Source organism: Ranitomeya variabilis, chromosome 7 (assembly GCF_051348905.1).
Source record: "Ranitomeya variabilis isolate aRanVar5 chromosome 7, aRanVar5.hap1, whole genome shotgun sequence".
NCBI lineage: Eukaryota > Metazoa > Chordata > Amphibia > Anura > Dendrobatidae > Ranitomeya > Ranitomeya variabilis.
In genome coordinates this window covers 241,778,825-241,802,448 of record NC_135238.1, presented here as the reverse complement: position 1 = coordinate 241,802,448, position 23,624 = coordinate 241,778,825, and the positions used below count along the sequence as shown (strand labels likewise).

Sequence of the window (23,624 nt, the reverse complement as noted above, 5' to 3'; positions counted from 1 at the left end):
ACAAGAAACAATGGTAGGGAAAAATATTAAACCCTAAATCTGCGGTGACACCGATATTGGCCCCTTTACATTACATTATTATGGAAATACTTTGTGACTCGTCTGTGATAAATCACAAATGAGAATCACCTGTGAATAATGGTCGGTGCCCATGTGACATTAATTGGCCAATGAATGATGACTTCAGTGTTTTAAAAAGTCACATGGTCGGCTGTCAGGAATCCCACCGTGCTGCCAATAGGTAATAGTAATGTAGCAGGGTAATCGTGCCGTCTCCTACCCACCCCACGATCACCCTGCTACATTACTGGTATGCTTTCCTTTTTTGTCTCTACGCTATATTTCTCCATGTGCTCCCGGCCTGATATGTGATATGCTACAATTCTAATTTTTACTGTGGGGCACTTTTGCATGGATTTGATCTGTTTGATATGCTCAGTACTGTGCACTTGTTTTATACCATGGGGATCGTTGTCCTGCTCCTAGTGCTCCATGTGTTTTTTGCCGCCACTTTTTATCCCACTATTATTTCCATGATTTTTGTCCAAGCATTTATATATAATAAACTTTTTTTCATGATCTTTTCACATATTTGGACTATTGCACTACTTTTTTGTGTTCAGCAGTGTTTATGAAAGGCATATCAAGATTTTACAATATGAGACAATGTAAAGTATGTACAGCAATTATAAAAAAACATGGATTAAAGAAAGATAAAACTCACATTTGCTTAGATTATTTCAGCTAACCATCCTGTAGGCGGAGCCAAATATCCCAGTGCATTAGGAGGTCTTTCGGTAGGGAAATCCCAGGCAAGAATGAAGGCTGGGTTGAGTGCAGTGACTTATACCTGCAGGCTTGTGACACCACTAAAGGGGCTGGTTTACCTACACCCTCCACTCTCCTCAAAGTTACAGATTTTACCAGCAATACTTATAATTCTCATAGCTTGGCTCGCAAATCTAGCAGAGTCACAACACATGCATCATTCATCTTATATTGAAATTGGCTATTCACAGAGTCTAGACTCTGGCTAGCTGTTCAACACGGTTCAGGAGAAATCTGCACTTTGTACTCGTTGTGTTTAGCTGCTAGCGCTTACAGTGGTTGACAGATCTACCGATGGCAATTTGCAATATGTACTCCTTATTTTTCTAGCCCAAATCGGTGGCCCAATATCTCCCTATAATAGAATATAGAACCTCATGTCTTTTGAGAGAGACTATGCCAGTTTTTGCTGGTACTAGATGGGAGGAGGGAGAAATGAGCAATGTAGGGAGATCGGCTTGCAGCTAGAAGCCATAAACATTCTTGAGGTGGGAGAGAATGAGAGGTTAAGGATTCACACACACATACAGCAGAAGCAAAGAGAGAAAGGGGGAGTCAGAGCCCACAGCATGTCTGATAACAGGGGGAAAATGAAAAATCCTACTCCATTTTATACATTATCGTGACATCGGCCCTGTTCCTTTATCACAATGGTAAAGACAAAAGGAGCTGTCTGTGGACATCAGCACTGCTTTTATTAGGAAACACAAGACATCCAAAGGATATAAGGCCATCTCCAAAGACATTGATATCCAAGTTTCAACAGTGCGCAATGTTATTAAGAAGTTTACCAAGCATGGAACAGTCAAGAACCTACTTGGATGTTGGGGAAAGAGGCAAATTCACAAATGATGTATTAGAAGGTTGGTGCGAATGGTGGAAAAAACACTACGTTAAACATCCAAAGACCCGAAGGCAAACCTGGAACACTCTGGGGTCATGGTTTCAACAAGTACCATACGGCAAACACTCAACAAAGCAGGGCCTTGTGGGCGAAGGCCAAGGAAGAAACCATTGCTGAAGAAAAGACATAAAAAGGAAGGCTTGATCTTTGCCAAAGAGAACCTTGAGAAACCACAATCCTTTAAAGTAAATGTTCTGTGGACAGATGAAACAAAAATAGAGCTTTCTGAGAATGCAAAGCAAGAGTTTGTTTACAGACGGAGCAATGAAGCTTACAAGGAAAAGAATCCCCTACTAACAGTTAAGAATGGAGGAGGATCAAGAATGCTGTGGGGTTGCTCTGCTGAGTCTGGTAATGCTATGCAATAAACTAAGTTACAATAGTGATATTGCAACCACTAGGGGCAGCACAGACACGTAGCATAGTCAGGATATAGCAAGAGGTCGGTTAAAGGGAACCTGTCACCCCCCCCCAGGCGTTTCTAACTAAAAGAGCCATCTTGTGCAGCACTAATACTGCATTCTGACAAGGTGGCCCTTTTAGTTATTGCTCGTTGCACTGCAGAAATAATCGCTTTTGAATTTGGTCCCTCATACCTTCAAATCGTCCGGGGGGCAGGTCTTTCCCTCCTCATCCAGACACAACACAGCTGTTACTCTGCGAGAAGGGCGCCGCCTCCTCGGCATTATTCAGTTGTCCAGGCACCTGCGCGGTCATATTCTGCCTTGGGCATGCGCAGTTCGCGCTGCCCGACAACTGACATCACTTGATGTCTTGTTTACTGCGCCTGCGTGCACGCGTGGGATCTCGGGCCGAAGGTGCACGCAGGCGCAGTAAACAAGACATCAAGTGATGTCAGTTGTCGGTGTAAGATTGCACTTACTGAGTGTATTGGGGAACACTCATTTGGCGGCGGATTAACGTAGTCAGGCACGGGTTTTCACTTTAACAGTCCATGTGGTTTATTATGGAGTCATAAGCCACAGAAATATGAAGGACAAGCAAACAGTTTTTACATCAATCTTCACATCATAGTATACGGCTTTGAAACACGGTCACTAAACACGCCGAACCTCTGTGTCCAGTTATCGTGGGTGACCGCACGCCATACAGTTCATTAATGTCCATGGAGCACAACAGGCACCAACATACGACATTACGGTTGCGGTTTCTAATCATGCTGGACCTTACTCCGTCCAGTTACCATGGGTGACCGCACAGCACCCCATACGCTGGGTTATCTTCTAGGAGCTCCTGCTCCACATGCTGACTCCTGTCAGTACTCTCTCTCACAGGGAAGCTGCCGACCTGGGATCACCGTCCCGGGCAATGCCTTGCTCACCAGGCCACCTGACAGTCCAGATCCTCAGAAGGGCTGTAGCTTCCCCAAATGCAGTGCCATCACGGACTCTGCACACGCGTCCTCTCTGTGCGCTATTCAGGACGTCCATCCCCATCTGGGACCGTCCAACACACAGGACCCCAGGTCCAAGGCCTCCCCCATGTGCTCCTCAGGGATCTAGTCCTACTCCCAGGACCTCCCAACACAGAGGCCCTCCAGGACCTGGCACACAGACCACTCAGGTCCATCCATTCTTTCTTTCCATGTGACCCACACGGTCACATTATATACTTGTAACCACTCCCATAGGTGGGAGGTGTGTGTGGCTAGTTCAACCATTACAACTACAGATATGCCTCCATGCATATCCTGAGGCCACATGCAGCGCCACCTAGCTGTAGCAGGGGTCACTGCATCACATCGGGCAGCGCGGACTGCGCATGCCCAAGGCAGAATATGACCGCGCAGGTGCCTGGACAACTGAATAACGCCGAGGAGGCAGCGCCCTTCTCTCAGAGTGACGGCTGTGTTGTGTCTGGATGACGGGGGAAAGACCTGCCTCCCTGGCGATTTCACAGGTATGAGGGACCAAATTCAAAAGCGATTATTTCTGCGGTGCAACGAGCAATAACTAAAAGAGCCACCTTGTCCGAATGCAGCATTAGTGCTGCACAAGGTGGCTCTTTAAGTTACAAACGCCTGGGGGGGGGGGTGCCAGGTTCCCTTTAACGGAGCAGCAGTAGTAACTTGATGGTAAGCGGGAATCGTAATTAGAATATAGCCAGAAGTCGGTACATGGAGTAGTAGTAGGATCTTGAGGATAAGAAGGAATCATAGTCTGCATATAGCCAGAAGTCGGGACACGGAGCAGCAGTGTAGTTGGGAGGATAAGCAGGAATCGTAGTCACTATACACTGTGTTCCAAATTATTATGCAAATAATATTTCCTCCTATTTTCTCTAAATTTCCTATCTGAATTGCAGTCATTGTTATTTACCAGTCATCTACTATTCTAGTATAATTGCAATGTTTTGGAACAAACTGCCTATGAAAACATTATCTTTAAAAAAAAAATAAACACTCAAAATGCATGTTCCAAATTATTATGCACAGCAGAGTTTTCAACCTTTTTTTTTGAACAAAAAAATGGTCGATTGTGAAGTTATAAGCATTATCAGCTTATTACAAAATGAAATCAAACAGTTTTCAAGTGAAACCTTTATTCTAGGTGATGTTACATTTGCACATAGGACCCCTTGTTGGAAAGAAGCTTCTGAACTCTCTCGTCCATTGAATTTGTCAGTTTTTGGATGGTTTCTGCCTCAATTGTTTTGCATGTGGACAGAATACCCTCCCAGAGCTGTTGCTTAGATGTGACCTGCCTCCCGCCATCATAGACACTCCTTTTGATGATGCTCCAGAGGTTCTCAATGGGGTTGAGGTCAGGGGAGGATGGTGGCCACACCATAAGTTTGTCCTCTTTTATGCCCATAGCAGCCAGAGATGCAGATGTGTTTTTTGCAGCATGAGACGGTGCATTATCATGCATGAAAATGATCTTGCTGCGGAAAGCACGGTTCTTCCTCTTGAACCATGGCAGGAAGTGTTGTTTTAGAAACTCCACATAGATTATGGAGTTCATCTTTACCCCTTCAGGGATCATAAAGGGGCCGACAATCTCTCTCCCCATGATTCCAGCCCAAAACATTACTCCACCTCCTCCTTGTTGGCGCCTTATCCGTGTTTTCATGGGGTGTCCATCAACCAGCCATCCTCCACTCCATCCATCTGGACCATCGAGCGTTGCACGGCACTCATCGGTGAACAGAACAGTTTGGAAGTCAGTCTTCATGTATCGTTTGGCCCACTGGAGCAGTTTCTGCTTGTGTGCAGTGGATAGAGGTGGTCGACAGGACGGCTTACGCACAGCTGCAAACCTCTGAAGGACCCTGCATCTTGTTGTTCTGGGGACGTTGGAGGCACCAGCAGCTTCAAAAACTTGTCTGCTGCTATGACAAGGCATTTTTGCAGCTGCTCTTTTAACATAACGCAATTGCCTGTTGGAAAGAGTCCTCAATTTTTCCTTATCAGCACGCACACGTGTGTGCTGGGAATCAGCTACATACTTCTTGATTGTGCGATGATCACGATGAAGTGTCTTGGCAATGTTGATTGTAGTCATGCCTTGACCTAAATACTCTACAATTTGTAACTTCTCAGCAGCCGACACATCCTTTTTCTTTCTCATTTTGGCAAAAAATGTAGGCTGCGTAATAATGTGGAACATCCTTCTTAAGTAGTCTTGCCTTTATTTGGACACACCGGCCAAACTAATGTGCACAGGTATCTGCAATCGCTTTCAGTGATATAAAGAGCCCTGACACACATCACCATCAATGAGCTTAAATGACAAACAAAAAAATTCTAACCTTATCACTCCTAAACTTTGTGCATAATAATTTGGAACACAGTGTATATCCAGAGGTCGGTACATGGAACAGCAGTGTAGTTGGGAGAATAAGTAGCTAACGTAGTCAGCATATAGCCAGAGGTCGGTACGCAGAGCAGCAATATAGTTGGGAGGATAAGCAGGTAACAGTCAGGATATAGCCAGAGGTCGGTACAGGGAGCAGCAGTATAGTGTGGAGGCTAAGCAGGTAACGTAGTCAGGATATAACAGGTAACGTTGTTAGGATATAGCCAGAGTTCGGTACACGGAGCAACAGTGTAGTTGGGAGGATAAGCAGGTAACGTAGTCAGGATATAGTCAGAGGTCGGTACACAGAGCTGTAGCATAGTTGGGAGGATAAGCCTGAATCGTAGTCAGGATATAGCAAGAGGTAGGTACATGGAGCAGCAGTGTAGTTGGGAGAATAAGCCAGAATCGTAGTCAGGATATAGTCAGAAGTCGGTACACGGAGCTGCAGTATAGTTGGGAGGATAAGCAGGTAATGTAGTCAGGATATAGCCAGAGGTCGGTCCACGGAGGAGCAGTATAGTTGGGAGGATAAGCAGTAATCCGTAGTCAGGATTTACCCAGAGGTCGGTACACGGAGCTGCAGTATAGTTGGGAGGATAAGCAGGTAATGTAGTCAGGATATAGCCAGAGGTCGGTCCACGGAGGAGCAGTATAGTTGGGAGGCTAAGCAGGAATCATAGTCAGGATTTACCCAGAGGTCGGTACACGGAGCAGCAGTATAGTTGGGAGGATAAGCAGTAATCCGTAGCCAGGATTTACCCATATGTCGGTACACGGAGCAGCAGTTTAGTTGAGAGGCTAAGCAGGAATCATAGTCAGGAAATAGCCAGAGGTCGGTACACAGAGCAGCAGTAGGATCTTGAGGATAAGCACCAGCTGGGAAGAAGCTAGACTAAAGGCTGGAGCACAATAATCTCGCAATGAAGGAAGTGCAGAGCCAGGTTTCAGTAGGGTGATCAATCAGGAACTTGGGGTGGAGACAACGGGCATGACACAGGTACTAGTGTCTCGTTTAGCAAGGAACTGTCCAGCGAGTTGAATAGCTCAGAGGGAAGACCTGCCACCTGGTGCACAGGAGGCCTTGACCGTATCACAGGAAGAATGAAATCAGAGAATTATCAAGAGATTTAAGAGTGAAATGTGCTACCCAGTATTAGAAAACTTGGTTTGTGTTAAAGATCATGGGTCCTCCATCAAGACAATGATCCAAAAATACACAATAATGGTTCAAAAAGAAAAAATGGACGGTTTTAAAATGGCCAGCAATGAGTTCTGACCTGGTGAGAACTCATTGAGTGCTGGTGAGCTGAAATCTGCCATTGGGAAAAATAAGCCTGCAACCATTCAAGAGCTTGAACAAAATACCAGCCGAGAAGTGCAAGAACCTTCTAGATGGCTACAAGAAACGTCAGGAGGCCGTCATAATTACCAAACGGTGTGCAGCCAAGTATTGATTAGGGGTCTTTATTGCTGCACATGTTGTTTATTCTGTTTCTTTGAAATTACAACATGTAAGACAAAAACAATGTTTTACTGTTGTATTACTGCGGACCACTAATTACAAAATCCTGAGAATAGGACTTTGGTACATTTCCATTTATTTCTGAACATATTGTACAGTCTATGAAGAAATGAAGGGTGCCAGTAACGATGAGCAGGACTGTAGGGAGTCTGTCAGCAGCATTTCACCCCCACACTGTCTGCACAGGTAGCTCTTTTAAAATCGATTCCATCAATCCCTTTGCATGGCCCGTTTGAGAAATCAGTTTGAATTGATATACAAATGAGGCTAAAGTGCTTTTGGCATATGAAAGCTCTTCCCATGCCTTCGCTCTCCTCAGCTGGCCTCCCCGCCCAGCCTTGCTTTTCTCTTGGCTTGAATGACAGCCTCTGTGCTGTGTGACCTTAAGCGAAGGAACTGTCAGTCAAGCTCAGTAAGGCAGCGCTGGGCAGAGATTAGACCTGGAGTGACAGAGGTTTGGGAAGTGCTTCCACAAACTGAAAGCATTTCTGCCTCAATTGCATGTAGATTCAATTGACACTTTCTCAGTAATGGAGGAACTGAACGGCGATGTAAAGGTATTGCTGGACTTCTCTGTGAAAGAGCGACATGTGCGTATAGTTTGGGGAGTGAAAGTTAGCTAAGATTCCCTTTAACATACCTGTTACAAAATGGAGGATATCCAATGTAGATTGGTAGAAAAAACAGTGGAATAATAACTAGAGAGCAGGGAGGTCTCCTGCAGAGGCAAGCAGCTTCTCAGCCACAGACCGATACAAGGGGGCACAAGGGAGATTCTGGGGTAGATTTGTATACGTTCCTCATTTCTGAGCTTATCAGATTCCTGTGGTTCCTCTCTGCTACAATAACCTGAGCTCAGAGAATGGAAACCATGGACCTGACAAGTTTATACCTAGCATGGAGTCTCCCCCAGATTGGACGGCCCCATCATAGGTTCCTCTACAGGGCTTCTCCCTTGCTGACACTGTATTGGGGCTTGGTCATTAGAGGACCCCCGATGTCCTACAATGGATAACCTCAATTCAGCGGCCGGGTTATAACCCACATGATCTTTGGCTCATTTCATCTGCGGATGTTTGATGCTAGAAATGTAGCATTCACCAGTTCTGTGGAGCTCGTGGCTCCACGATAACCTCTCCTACCCCCAACCCCTGATCTGGAGTCTCTTGGTTTCCCTGCGCTAACGATCACTCAGCGTCTTCCACATCCGCACCAATAATCCACATTATGGTGAATGACGTCCAGTTTCCCTACCTCCATACTAGCGCTGGGGTCAAAGTCATCGCACTCAGACTCTTCGGAGCTGTTGTGATCCTGTTCAGCAGGTAGAAGGGGGAAAAAGAGAATAATGAATGTAAATACAAAAATTTTCTATTAGAGGAAGATGTGTGAATGTGTCGTTCTCCCATCAGAGTCCCTGGAGGAAGTCGCAGCCACCAACAAGCACTGACACTTAGATACTAGTGATGAGCGAGAGTACTCCTTGCTTGGGTTTTCCTGAGCACGCTCGGGTGGTCTCCGAGTATTTGTGACTGCTCGGAGTTTAAGTTTTCATCGCCTCAGCAGCATGATTTGCAGCTACTAGACAGCTTGATTATATGCGGGGATTCACTAGCAACCAGGCAACCCCCACATGTACTCAGCTTGGCTAGTAGCTGTAAATCATTCAGCTGCCGCGATGAAAACTAAATCTCCGAACACTAACAAATACTCAGAGGACCCCCGAGCAACGAGTACACTCACTAATCACTATTAGTTACCAGCTTGCTGTTCATAGTGCCCAAAATAACAAGCAATCTGATTAGCTGCACCAATGTCACCACTAGCACCTTATATATAGACCCGAAACCTGCAAAAAAATAAAATAGAAACTTGTGGTCAGACCTCCAATAATGTGATCGCTCTCCCGTGCTCGGACCTCCCTATGTCTGACCACTTCCCCCTGTGGTCGGACCTTCCATAATGTGACCGCTCCCTTCTGTGGTTGGACCTCCAATAAAGTGTCGGCTCCCTCCTGTGGTCAGACCTACCATAGTGTGACCGCTCTCTCCTGTGGTCGGACCCCTCATAGTGTGACCGCACCCTCCTGTGACTGCTCCCTCCTGTGGTAGGACATCCCATAGTGTGACGGCTCCCTCCTGTGGTTGGACCTCCAATAATGTGACTGCTACCCCTCCCTGTGGTTTGACCTCCCATAATGTGAAAGCTTTTCCATGTGGTCGGACCTCCCATAGTTTGACCATTTCCTTCTGTGGTTGGACCTCCAATAAAGTGTTGGCTCCCTCCTGCGCTCAGACCTCCCTATGTCTGACCACTTCCCCCTGTGGTCGGACCTCCAAAAAAAGTTGTCTCCCTCCTGTGGTGAGACCTACCATAGTGTGACTGCTCTCTCCTGTGGTTGGACCTCTCATAGCGTGACCGCACCCTCCTGTGACTGCTCCCTCCTGTGGTAGGACATCCCATAGTGTGATGGGATTATTTGAGATCCTGTGGTTGGATCTCAAATAATGTGACTGCTACCCCTCCCCATGGTTGGACCTCCAATACTGTGACTGCTACCCCTCCCTGTGGTTGGACCTCCCATAATGTGAAAGTTTTTCCATGTGGTCGGACCTCCCATAGTGTGACCATTCCCTTCTGTGGTCGGACCTCCCATAGTGTAACCGTGCCTCTTCTGGAGTTGAATCTCCCATAGTGTAACCGCTAACCCCTGTGGCCAGACCTCCCATAATGTGATGGTTCCTCCTGTGGTCAGATCTTCCATAGCATGACCGCACCATCCTGTGGCCAGACCTCTCCATAACAAGACCATTCCCTCCTGTGGTCGGCCCTCCCATAGTGTGACTGCTCCCTCCTATAGTCGGACCTGCCATAGTGTGCCATGGTCGGACCTCCCATAATATGACGACTCCTTTTTGTGGATGGATCTTGCATAGTGTGACTACTCCCCCTTTGGTCAGACCTCTCATAGCGTGACCGCACCCTCCTGTGACCGCTCCCTTCTGTGGTTGGACCTCACATAATCCGTCGGCTCTCTACTGGGGTCATACCTCCCATAATGTGACAGCTCCCTTTGTGGTCGGACCTCCCATAGTGCGGCCACTACCTCCTGTGAACAGACCTCCTATAGTGTGACGGCTCCCTCCAGTAGTTGGACCTCCCATAGTGTGACCACTTCCATCCTGTGGTCGGACTACCCATAATGTGATGGCTTCCTCCTGTGGTCAGACAACCCATAGTGTGACACCACCATTCTGTGGTCGGACCTCCCATAAAATAGCGGCTCCCTGTTGTCAGACCTCGCATAGCGAGACTGCTCCCCCTGTGGTCTGACCACCCATAATGTGCCCACTTCTTTCTGTGGTCGGACTTTCCATAATGTGTCGGCTCACGCCTGTAGTCGGGACTCCCATAATGTGACGGTTCCCTCCTGTGGTCAAACCTCCCATAGCGTGACAGCATCATCCTGTGGTCGGACCTCCCATAATGTGATGGCTTCCTCCTGTGGTCGGACCTTCCATAGTGCGATTGCACCTTCCTGTGGTCGGACCTCCCATAGCGTGACCGCACCATCCCTGCGGTCAGACCTCCCATAGCGTGACAACTCCATCCTGTGGTTGGACCTCTCACAGCGTGACTGCACCATCCTGTGGTCAGACGTCCTACAGCGTGACTGAACCATCCTGTGGTCGGACCTCCCACAGCGTGACTGAACCATCCTGTGGTCGGAGCTCCCATTATGTGATGGCTTCATCCTGTGGTCGGACCTCCCATAGCGCAACTGCACCATCCGGTGGTCGGACCTCCCATAATGTGATGGCTTCTTCTAGGGGTCGGACCTCCCATAGCATGACCGCTCCCCTCCAGTGGTCCGCCCTCCCATAATGTGTCGGCTCCCTTTTGTGGTGGGACTTCTTATAGAGTGACCGCTTCGCCTGTGGTAGGACCTCCCGTAATGTGATGGCTTCCTTCTGTGGTCAGACCTCCAATAGTGTGTTGCCTCCCTTCTGTGGCCGGACCTCCAATAATGTGATGGCTTCCTCCTGTGGCCAGACCTCCCATACTGTGTTGCCTCCCTTGTGTAGTCGGACCTCCCATACTGTGATGGCTATCTTTTGTGGTAGGACCTCGCATAGCGTGACCACTCCTCCGGTGGTCGGAACTCCTATACTCTGTACGCTACCTCCCCTTGTGATTGCACCTCCAGTAGAGTGACCGCTCCCATTTGTAATCAGACCTACCATATGTGATGGCTCCCATTTGTCGCTAGATGTCTTTCAGCGTGACTCCTCCCACCTGTGGTCGGACCACCCATAATGTGACGGCTCCCTCCTGTTCTTAGACCTCCCATAGCGTGATCGCCCCCTCCTGTGGTTGGACTTCCCACAGCATAACAGATCCCTCCTCTGGTCAAATCTCCCATAATGTGATGGCTCCCTCCTGTGGTCAGACCTCCCATAGAGTGACTGCTCTCTTCTGTGGTCGGACCTCCCATAGAGTGACTGATTTCATTTGTGGTTGGCCCTCTCATAATCTGACTGCTCCCTCCTGCAGTTGGACCTCCTATAGTGTGACCGATCTCATTTGTGGTCAGACCTCCCATAATGTGATGGCTCCCTCCTGTGGTTGGAGTTCGCATAGCGTGACAGCTTCCATTTGTGGTTGGACCTCTCATAATGTGACTGCTCCCTTATGCAGTTGGATCTCCCATAGTGTGACAGCTCTCATTTGTGCTCGGACCTCCCATAACATGAAGGTTCCCTCCTGTGGATGGAGTTCCCAGAGTGTGACAGCTCCAACTTGTGGCTGGACGTCCTTTAGCGTGATCGCTCCATTCTGTGATTGGACCTTCTATAGCATGACAGAGACCTACCGTGGAGAATAAAGTCAGAGGTTGCTGAGAGGACAGAGGTCTCTGCCGCTGTGCCCATTATGAAATCATTGACAGGGTAGTGAGAGAACAAAATGGCCGGGGGTTATTAGCTAAGGATGACGCACTAGTTTTTGGGGCACACATAGGACGTTAATACATTTTAAAGGGAACAAGAGCCACGATTATTGTTTTGTGCTATGAACCTATTGTGTAGTCCACTTTTAGCAGTGTAGTCCACTTTTAGCACAGGCACAAAATGTGGCATTACTTTTATTTTGTGGGTGTATATAAGTTTGGACACATCTTCTCATTTAAAGATTTTTCTGTATTTTCATGACCATGAAAATTGTACATTCACACTGAAGGCATCAAAACTATGAATTAACACATGTGGAATTATATACTTAACAAAAAAGTGTGAAACAACTGAAAACATGTCTTATATTCTAGGTTCTTCACAGTAGCCACCTTTTGCTTTGATGACTGCTTTGCACACTCTTGGCATTCTCTTGATGACCTTCTAGAGGTAGTCACCGGGAATGGTCTTCCAACAATCTTGAAGGAGTTCCCAGAGATGCTTAGCACTTGTTGGCCCTTTTGCCTTCTCTCTGCGGTCCAGCTCACCCCAAACCATCTTGATTGGGTTCAGGTCTGGTGACTGTGGAGGCCAGGTCATCTGGCGTAGCCCCCATCACTCTCCTTCTTGGTCAAATAGCCCTTACACAGCCTGGAGGGGTGTTTGGGGTCATTGTCCTGTTGAAAAATAAATGATGGTCCAACTAAACGCAAACCGGATGGAACAGCATGCCGCTGCAAGATGCTGTGGGAGCCATGCTGGTTCAGTATGCCTTCAATTTTGAGTAAATCCCCAACAGTGTCACCAGCAAAGCCCCCCCACACCTTCACACCTCCTCCTCCATGCTTCACGGTGGGAACCAGGCATGTAGAGTTCATCCGTTCACCTTTTCTGTGTCGCACAAAGACACGGTGGTTGGAACCAAAGATCTCAAATTTGGACTCATCAGACCAAAGCACAGATTTCCACTGGTCTAATGTCCATTCCTTGTGTTCTTTAGCCCAAACAAGTCTCTTCTGCTTGTCGCCTGTCCTTAGCAGTGGTTTCCTAGCAGCTATTTTACCATGAAGGCCTGCTGCACAAAATCTCCTCCTAAGGGCTCATTTCCACATGCGAGGCACACGTCCGTATCTCGCATGTGGAAACCAAGCTCTGGCGCCGGGGCACTTTGGAGCGGAGCTGTGCAGCTCCATGTGTTCCTATGCGGCCGCACGCTCCGCTCTGCAGTGCCGGCTCCACAGCTTGGTTTCCACATGCGAGATACGGACGTGTGCCTCGCATGTGGAAATGAGCCCTAACAGTTGTTGTAGAGATGTGTCTGCTGCTAGAACTCTGTGTGGCATTGACCTGGTCTCTAATCTGAGCTGCTGTTAACCTGCGATTTCTGAGGCTGGTGACTCGGATAAACTTATCCTCAGAAGCAGAGGTGACTCTTGGTCTTCCTTTCCTGGGGCGGTCCTCATGTGTGCCAGTTTCTTTGTAGCGCTTGATGGTTTTTGCAACTGCACTTGGAGACACTTTCAAAGTTTTCCCAAATTTTTCGGACTGACTGACCTTCATTTCTTAAAGTAATGATGGTCACTCGTTTTTCTTTACTTAGAATTTGTATTATGGCAAGAAAAGTCATAGTTACTCACCGATAAAGGTGTTTCTCGGAGCCCATGACAGCACTACAGAGAGAGGGGATCCGCCCTTCGGGGACAGGAAACCTACAGATAAAAGGGCGGTACCTCTCCCCTGCATCAGTTGGTTTACAGAGCATCGGAGGACCTCCAGGTTAGTTACAACAGAGAATAACATATTAAAAACATTTCTTATTAGAGTAACCCCGTGACTATATTACATTAAATTATATGTAAATAAAGGTGCTCACCGCACTCGTGATGGGAGGGAATAAGCGGGTGCTGTCATGGGCTCCGAGAAACACAGTTATCGGTGAGTAACTATGACTTTCTCGGTCTCCCATGACAGCACTACGGAGAGAATTGCAGAGACTAAGCTTAGGGAGGGACCACCGCCTCGAGAACCCTTCGCCCGAAGGTCAAGTCAGACACAGAGGTTAGATTTAATCTATAGTGTCTAAAAAAGGTTGATGGTGATGACCTGAAAAGAGGTTCCCAGTCAGGGACAGGAAACCAACTGATGGGAGGGAGAGGTACCGCCCTATTATCTGTAGGTTTCCTGTCCCCGAAGGGTGGATCCCCTCTCTCCGTAGTGCTGTCATGGGAGACCGAGAAAAAGCAGCTAACAGTCTCTTCAGTAGGACTATCAGCTGTGTATCCACCAGACTTCTGCACAACACAACTGATGGTCCCAACCCCTTTTATAAGGCAAGAAATCCACTTATTAAACCTGACAGGGCACACCTGTGAAGGGAAAACCATTCCCGGTGACTACCTCTTGAAGCTCATCAAGAGAATGCCAAGAGTGTGCAAAGCAGTCATCAAAGCAAAAGGTGGCTACTGTGAAGAACCTAGAATATAAGACATGTTTTCAGCCGTTTCACACTTTTTTGTTAAGTATATAATTCCACATTTGTTAATTCATAGTTTTGATGCCTTCAGTGTGAATGTACAATTTTCATGGTCATGAAAATACAGAAAAATCTTTTAATGAGAAGATGTTCCCAAACTTTTGGTCTGCACTGTAATAATATATACATATATATATATATATATACATACACACACACACACACACACTCCAGAGCTGCACTCAATATCCTGCTGATGCGGTCACTATGTACATACATTACATAACTGATCCTGTACTGATCCTGAGTTACCTCCTGTATTATACTCCAGAGCTGCACTCACTATTCTGCTGGTGCAGTCACTGTGTACATACATTACATTACTGATCCTGAGTTACATCCTGTATTATACCCCCAGAGCTGCACTCACTATTCTGCTGGTGCAGTCACTGTGTACATACATTACATTACTGATCCTGAGTTACATCCTGTATTATACTCCAGAGCTGCACTCACTATTCTGCTGGTGCAGTCACTGTGTACATACATTACATTACTGATCCTGAGTTACATCCTGTATTATACCCCCAGAGCTGCACTCACTATTCTGCTGGTGCAGTCACTGTGTACATACATTACATTACTGATCCTGAGTTACCTCCTGTATTATACCCCAGAGCTGCACTCACTATTCTGCTGGTGCAGTCACTGTGTACATACATTACATTACTGATCCTGAGTTACATCCTGTATTATACCCCCAGAGCTGCACTCACTATTCTGCTGGTGCAGTCACTGTGTACATACATTACATTACTGATCCTGAGTTACCTCCTGTATTATACTCCAGAGCTGCACTCACTATTCTGCTGGTGCAGTCACTGTGTACTTACATTACATTACTGATCCGGAGTTACATCCTGTATTATACTCCAGAGCTGCACTCACTATTCTGCTGGTGCAGTCACTGTGTACATACATTACATTACAGATCCTGAGTTACATCCTGTATTATACTCCAGAGCTGCACTCCCTATTCTGCTGGTGCAGTCACTGTGTACATACATTACATTACTGATCCTGAGTTACCTCATGTATTATACTCCAGAGCTGCACTCACTATTCTGCTGGTGCAGTCACTGTGTACATACATTACATTACTCATCCTGAGTTACCTCCTGTATTATACCCCAGAGCTGCACTCACTATTCTGCTGGTGCAGTCACTGTGTACATACATTACTGATCCTGAGATACATCCTGTGTTACACACCAGCAGAATAGTGAGTGCAGCTCTGGAGAAGAATATATGAGATGTGCAGTTAGTGATGTAATGTATATATCTAGGGACTCAGACATTTATTCCCTATAGGACATGCACTTTTGGTGCAGACCCTTTACATTTACGTTGGGGGGCACCGATTTTGGACATGCATGGTCCATGGATCCAGCCGGGGAGATGACGAGAATAAGGACAGGACACAATGGGTGCGGGGTGACAGAAGCCAGGACATGTAGGGGCAGCATCCATGCATCCGGTCCACTCACACTGAAGCACATGCCTGGCGACTGACAGATTTCTGGGAAATGGTAACAATGGACACAACGTTTACTGGAGACGATGTAACGACCACCTGGACACAGGGGGGGAGGACAGGACACGATGTGACAATGTAACGTCAGTTGTCCGCGGGGGCCGGATCCGCTCCTATGGTTACCTCGTCATCATTAACCCCTCACACGCCAGGGGCAGCACATCTTAGTCTGTTAGAATCTTATTTATCGCCGAGTTCACGTTTCCGCCACTGACCGGTGGTACATCGCAGCTCTACTCTCCCCATCATTACGATGGACACCATGACAGTGTCAGACCCGGCTCGCCGCCTCCTTCTGGTTTTCTGCTGCTATGACGATTCAGTAAACCAGAGATGACAGCGGAGACGTGAACTCAGCTCAAGTGTCCGCGGGACGTCTGTTAACCCCCCGATGCCCTGAGGCCTCACACACCCTCTGCATGCAGTGACCACTCGTGTCATATGCAGGGTAAATAATAGAACCGCACAGAGTGCCATGTACATGAGCGCCATGCAAAATCCTGCAGAAATGAAAAACAGAAATGGCATAAAACCTGCGTCCTGCAGGAGGAGCGGGATGTGGTGACGGGACCTGCGGGGTCCAGCTCCTTACTCACTTTCACCTTGCTGCCCAGACCCTCCATGGTTTTACACTGGCCGTTTGCCTCCTTGCCGTCCCGTTTTCTCATGCGGAGCGTGTGCCAAGAACATGACTTCCTGTTGTACCAAAAAACGCACCAATCAAATGGCAGAACTGAAATGAGTGCGAAGGCAGGGCGCCGTCCACACAGGGCAGGATCCTGAGGAGAAGCTCAGAGAACAGATCAAGCACTCATCACGCAGGTTAGATGGTGGCGCTCTGGACCGACGCCGAGCGGACCTGGTATATAGATACATACTTACACACACCAGCAGAAAGATACAAAATATCAGCGCCCAGCAGCCAATCACACAGCAGCACCCAGTGGTGCCCAGCACACGTGCACTGCATCTTGGACAGGATTGGGGGGGGGGATGTCTGGCTGCCGCTGTCTGTCCTGTCCGTTATATCAAGCTACTGAATTGGGGGGCACCAGTCAGCTCCAGGGCACATTCACACCAATCGTACTGTGTTATGTGAACATTGTCCAAAGGGTGAAGATCGGACAACACCCCAATGACTGGAGAATGTGAAATCACCGAAAACAATATCACATGTAATAACATCAGGGCCTGGAATTAGAATAATATGGCAGCGGTCACCTGACCGGGGAGTAAAGGAAGGCGCCCACCTACCCACCGGACACCAGTCTCATCCCATAAGTCTCCTGCTTTTTCTGGGCTGATCACATAGACCCATGTGATGGAAGCTCATCCTGCAGCGGGTTTCCTGTGACCAGCACCTCACTACATCCTGGTCATGGTGGGCATCTACTGTGTCACCTGATGTCTTCTAAAATTTCAGAATCTTTTGGAGTCTCAATATCCATTGAGCCCTGCTACTTTGTCCCTTCATCATGTCTTCTTGGAACTAAATTTTGTAGAACAATCTTACGTCAATCTGTCCTAGCACCTCCTCATTTCACCACGTCTCCTAGGATGTCATTATCTCATGTCTAGAACCTCCTCAGCTAACATCAATTACTTCATCATTGAGGCACCATCTTCTACAGCCTTAATGATCTCAGTCAAAGTCTACATTGCGGTTCCCAATAGGTTATCTCCCAGCCTAAGCTGCCCCCACATCCTAGATCCTCCTCATGCATCTCCATATGTCCTAGATCCTGACCACGTATCTCCATATATCCTAGATCCTGGCCATGTAACTCCATATGTCCTAGATCCTAATCAAGTATCTAGATCCTGACCATGTATCTCCATATATCCTAGATCCTGGCTATGTATCTTCATATGTCCAAGATCCTGGCCATGTTTCTCCATATGCCCTAGATCCTCACCATGTATCTCCATATATCCTAGATGCTCACCATGTATTTCCATATATCCTAGATCCTGACCATGTATCTCCATATGTCCTAGATCCTCATCATGTATCTCCATATATCCTAGATCCTGGCCATGTATCTCCATATGTCCTAGATCCTGGCCATGTATCTCCACATGTCCTAGATCCTGGCCATGTATCTCCATATGTCCTAGATCCTGGCTATGTATCCCCCTATATCCTAGATCCTGACCATGTATTTTCATACATCCTAGATCCTGGCTATGTATCTCCATATGTCCTAGATCCTGGCCATGTATCTCCATATATCCTAGATCCTGACCATGTATCTCCATATGTCCTAGATCCTCATCACGTATCTCCATATATTCTAGATCCTGACCATGTATCTCCATATGTCCTAGATCCTGACCATGTATCTCCATATATCCTAGATCCTGGCCATATATCTCCATAGGTCCTAGATCCTGGCCATGTTTCTCCATATGCCCTAGATCCTCACCATGCATCTCTTAGATCCTCACCATGTATCTCCATATGTCCTAGATCCTGACCATGTATCTTCATATATCCTAGATCCTGACCATGTATCTTCATATGTCCTAGATCCTCATCGTTTATCTCCATATATCCTAGATCCTGACCATGTATCTCCATATATCCTAGATCCTGGCCATGTATCCCCATATGTTCTAGATCCTCATCACGCATCTCCATATATTCTAGATCCTGACCATGTATCTCCATATGTCCTAGATCCTGGCTATGTATCTCCATATGTCCTAGATTCTGAACATGTATCTTCATATATCCTAAATCCTGGCCATGTATCTCCATATGTCCTAGATCCCCATCATGTATCTCCATATGTCCTAGATCCTGGCCATGTATCTCCATATATCCTAGATCCTGACCATGTATCTCCATATGTCCTAGATCCTCATCACGCATCTCCATATATTCTAGCTCCTGACCATGTATCTCCATATGTCCTAGATCCCCATCATGTATCTCCATATATCCTAGATCCTGGCCATGTATCTCCATATATCCTAGATCCCCATCATGTATCTCCATATATCCTAGATCCTGACCATGTATCTCCATATGTCCTAGATCCTCATCACGCATCTCCATATATTCTAGCTCCTGACCATGTATCTCCATATATCCTAGATCCTGACCATGTATCTCCATATGTCCTAGATCCTGGCCATGTATCTCCATATGTCCTAGATCCTGACCCTGTATCTCCATATATACTACATCCTGCCAATTTATCTCCATATGTCCTAGATCCTCATCATGTATCTCCATATGTCCTAGATCCTGGCTATGTATCTCCATATGATCCTGGCCATGTTTCTCCATATGCCCTAGATCCTGACCATGTATCTCCATATGTCCTAGATCCTCATCATGTATCTCCATATGTCCTACATCCTGGCCATGTTTCTCCATATGCACCAGATCCTCACCATGCATCTCTTAGATCCTGACCATGTATCTCCATATTTCCTAGGTCCTCACCCTCTTTGCCTTTCACTGATTAGCCCTACTTCTCGGCCTCACCATCTTGCTCTCCTAGGTCGGCTCTACAATGCGCCTCATCCCTCCCACTGCCTTCCTTTCTAGAGGCTCCACGTTCTGGATATCTGCCAGGTGATGTTCGCCAGTGTGGACAGATCTGGACGCGGAGTCTTGGTGCAAACACCATGAACAGCGCATCATGAATGGCGCATCATGAGCCGATCAGAGACTTGAATGTTATATCTTCACAGTAAATCATAACTGTGCAAGCAGAGGATCGGCGGTGACAAGAGGAGGTGACGCTTCCCTGTTATGTCGGACACACGTAGCATTAACACTTCATGTACAGATATAATGTCAGAATCCCCCAGGTGTACATGGCGCCCTGCACTACCTAGGACAGGGATTGGCAGACTTCAACTCCCAACATACTGCAAATCATTAACACGCTGTCGCCATTAGGAAATGCGGGGGGGGGGGGGGGGGAGGTTGTAGTTTTAAAAAGGATGTAGACCCCTAAACTAGGATTTCCAGAGTTAAAGGGGTCCTCCAGGATGATGCAAGGAAGGCAAAATTATCAGAGAGGACGAACTATGTTTCATAAGAAGGCCTCGTCACATGTTGATTCTGGAGGGGGGGTTGCAGGGGTTCTGCTTATAGACCTGCACTAAAATGGGGGGTGGGAGGTGTAATTTACATAATCCTGGATGAGCCCTTTAAGAACACAATACAATATGTAGTGTATTTAGGCCCTGGTCCAGATAGAGTATCAGGAGCTTCACGTTTCCTTTTGCCGCAGAATTCTTGCAAGTTAATAAATTGACATTATAATTGCTGAAAATTCACAAATTCCAAAGAAATAAAATAATAATAAAAAAAAAAATACAAAAATAAAAATCCCCAAAAGATAAAACGCTGTTGCCTGGTGACACATGTTGAACCTGGTGAAAATTTATTTTACATATTTAAAATAGTACATTTAAAATTATTAGTTACAATACAGGTACAATGATGACCATTGTGACTAGCATCATATTGCACGATCTGACGGCATCGATAGGACTGAGGTTTCTTTTTTTCTCTCTTTTTTTCTCTTTTTTTTCTTTAAATAGTGCAAAATACTTTATACAGGAATGTACTGGGGGGCGCGGCGCAAAACAAGATATCTTACAGGTTTACCGTGAACATATATTAAAATAATCAAAAAATAAAGTCCAAAGAAAAAGCGAAGAGAACGACAGCTGTACATAGAAATTGCCACAGACAACAGAATAAATCTCCTCGTCGAGGAGCCTGGCTCAGTCCCACACAGTCCTATCAGCACTTTACAGTATGGCAACATGGCACGTAGTCCGCTCCGGGCCGTCTGCACCGGCGTCATCTATACAGAACGCGGCTTTACCGTTTCTGTACAATTATTAACAAAAAACTAAAAAGAAATAAAAATAAGGAGCGACCGGCGTGGCGCCGGCCGCAGGCTCCGCATTCATCTCTTCTTCCAAACGCTGTGAAATAAACCAGCAGAATTTCCCCATAATCCACATACGGCGCCGGGCAGCACTTACTTGATGCTTCGGTCGTTATTGTCAGCAGAAGGTTTAGTAATTTGCCCCAGAATAGAACCAGGGATCCAGCCTTCGGCCGCCGGCGACTGCTCGTTGGACGGCCGGTAGACCAGGAACATGTTCTGCTGGTTGACGGCCAGGACTTGTACAACCTCCCCTTGGTAGACACAAATCTCGTTCTCCTTCAGTGCATAGTAGTCTTGGATAACAGCCATGGAGGTGGTCCCGTTACACCCGGCCAGCTCGTTCTGAGAGGGTGGAGCAGGAGGGAAGGGTTAATCAGGAGCGCTCAGAGGGGGAAACGCTCTCCATCCCCTCCAAAGATACTTTATATCACAGACATGAGGCTCATCAGAGCAGCGGCGCCCGCGACTGGTGGCCGCTTATCTCCAGTAGTCACAGAAAACACATGGCGCCGCGGCCGCTGCACAGACGGGCTCATTAGGCTACGTTCACATTTGCGTTGTGCGCCGCAGCGTCGGCGACGCAACGCACAACGCAAACAAAAACGCAACAAAACGCACGCTAAAACGCTGCGTTTTGCGACGCATGCGTCCTTTTTGGCCGAAAGTTGGAGGAAAAAAAAAATGCAACTTGTTGCGTTCTCTGCGCCCAACGCTTGCGGCCATGCGTCGCAAAACGCAGCACAACGCATGTCCATGCGCCCCCATGTTAAATATAGGGGCGCATGACGCATGCGGCGACGCTGCGGCGCCGAACGCTAATGTGAACGTAGACTTACCTGGCTGCAGTCGTACTTCTCTGCCGCCTGGTACAGGTCGTACCCCGGGCTGCCGTTGGAGGTAGGGATTTTCCTTTGCGGCAATGACTGATTCCGGGTGGGGAGGTTGACGCATTTTTCGGAGCCCATGGGTGTGGTGGACAGGGGTCTGCTGCTGGGGGTGGGCGCCCGGCTCATCTGCGGCTTATTCATGGCGGCGTTACTCTCCTTGCGCTGGTACTCTATCGGTGATTGCAGCGCTGCACGCGGGAGAGAAGAGCGGTGTCACGGCACATCCAAACGCAGACATTTCACCGCCACTTTAACTTAAAGGGGTTTTCTAGTTTTATGACCGCAGGCTGAAATCCCGTTGGACCCTGTCAGACGCAGCTGCACTGATCATTAACTGAGGCACAGTAACGAGCTCTGCAGCTGTGTCTGCAGCCTCTGGATGTAAACAATCTCATTCACTGACAGCAAGCCGAACAAATCCCACTATACAATCGTTAACCCATAGAAGAACACGTCTCACAGCTGAGGGTGTGTTACAGTGTGTCAGTGCAGACAATCCTCTGCAGCTCAGCTCTGCAGCACAAATCCACGCCTGCCCTGATGATCTGTTACAATGTATCACCTCAGAGGATTACACGCTGACACAAGTGTAACGACCTCTCAGCTGTGTGACAGTATTGGATCAGGAGGAGTTCGGGTCTGGTATCGGCCGGTCACTGACTAGAAACACATAATAGTTTACTTTAAGGCTGAGACTTGGCCCCGACCTAAAGGCTTGTCACACAGCTGAGGGGACGTTACATTGTATTAGGATCAGACACGGCTCTCTGTTGATAGCTCTTACCTACACTGATACATTGTAACAACACCTAAGCTGTGAGAGCAGGGCTTTTTTTTCCAACACTGACAGCAAGCAGAGATGTATTTTAACGCTATGGCTGCAACATTAAAGCTCTGGGCCCAATGGGATATGCAGATCAGAGAATTAATAGGGTGAGGATGCAGCGAGTGAGCGGGCGATACACGGCGGGCGATACACGGCGGGCACAGTCACACACACTAATACGTCAGTATGAAGAGAACGACTTACTGGGAGGAGGGGACGGGCGCAGCCATGAAGGAAAAGAAGCGCAAGAGTTAACAGGATGGAGACAAGACAGAGGAGAAGCAGCAAATCACAGAATACAGATTAACCCTTCACAACAAATATGGCGGCCACACAGGACGGCGGCCCGCACTGCAGCACGTGGCCACCTGGTGGCAGCGTTCCCAGAGTAAGATCGAACCTTGTATAACGGGACCCGGGTGCGGTCCGATCAGCAGATCCACATTGCAGCCCAAATTACTCCATATATCAGGTGTTAGCATTGGGGCGAGGAGCTATGATAGATCCCAGCAGCAGTATCCCCAATCCCAGAAATAGTCCCCACAAGAATCCAAGGAGATCCACTGACCGCACAGAACCTCAGCCGGACCAGGAGCGCCGAGATCCAATACCGCCCCGCCAGCGGGTTGTAAGGGATTCAAGGGAACCAGTCACATCGGATAACGCTATTAACCTGCAGATACGTTATTAAAGGTTCATAGAAACGTGTCCGGCAGCGGTACAGGGTGGGCGGTGCAGAGTGGGTGGTACAGGGTGGACGGTACAGGGTGGGCGGTGCAGAGTGGGTGGTACAGGGTGGGCGGTGCAGAGTGGGTGGTACAGGATGGACAGAACAGGGTGGGCGGTGCAGAGTCGGCGGTACAGGGTGGGCAGTGCAGAGTGGGCGGTACAGGGT

General features: G+C 47.6%; 1 protein-coding gene across 9 annotated transcripts in view; it reads right to left on the bottom strand.

The window, feature by feature from the left end:
- Window positions 1-23,624, bottom strand: part of KALRN (kalirin RhoGEF kinase) — a 396,845-nt gene that overhangs the window by 61,713 nt on the left and 311,508 nt on the right. For 7 of the 9 annotated variants that reach the window (XM_077273324.1, XM_077273323.1, XM_077273321.1 and 4 more), the window contains 2 exons: window positions 21,853-22,091; window positions 20,474-21,358 (listed from right to left, as the gene is read on the bottom strand). In XM_077273324.1, coding sequence (XP_077129439.1) covers window positions 21,107-21,358; window positions 21,853-22,091 — 491 coding nt within the window. In that variant the 3' untranslated portion in view covers window positions 20,474-21,106. Of the gene's footprint in view, window positions 1-8,329; window positions 8,390-16,687; window positions 16,788-20,473; window positions 21,359-21,852; window positions 22,092-23,624 lie in introns of those variants that run through there. The other 2 variants (XM_077273330.1, XM_077273322.1) reach the window with 2 other exon arrangements.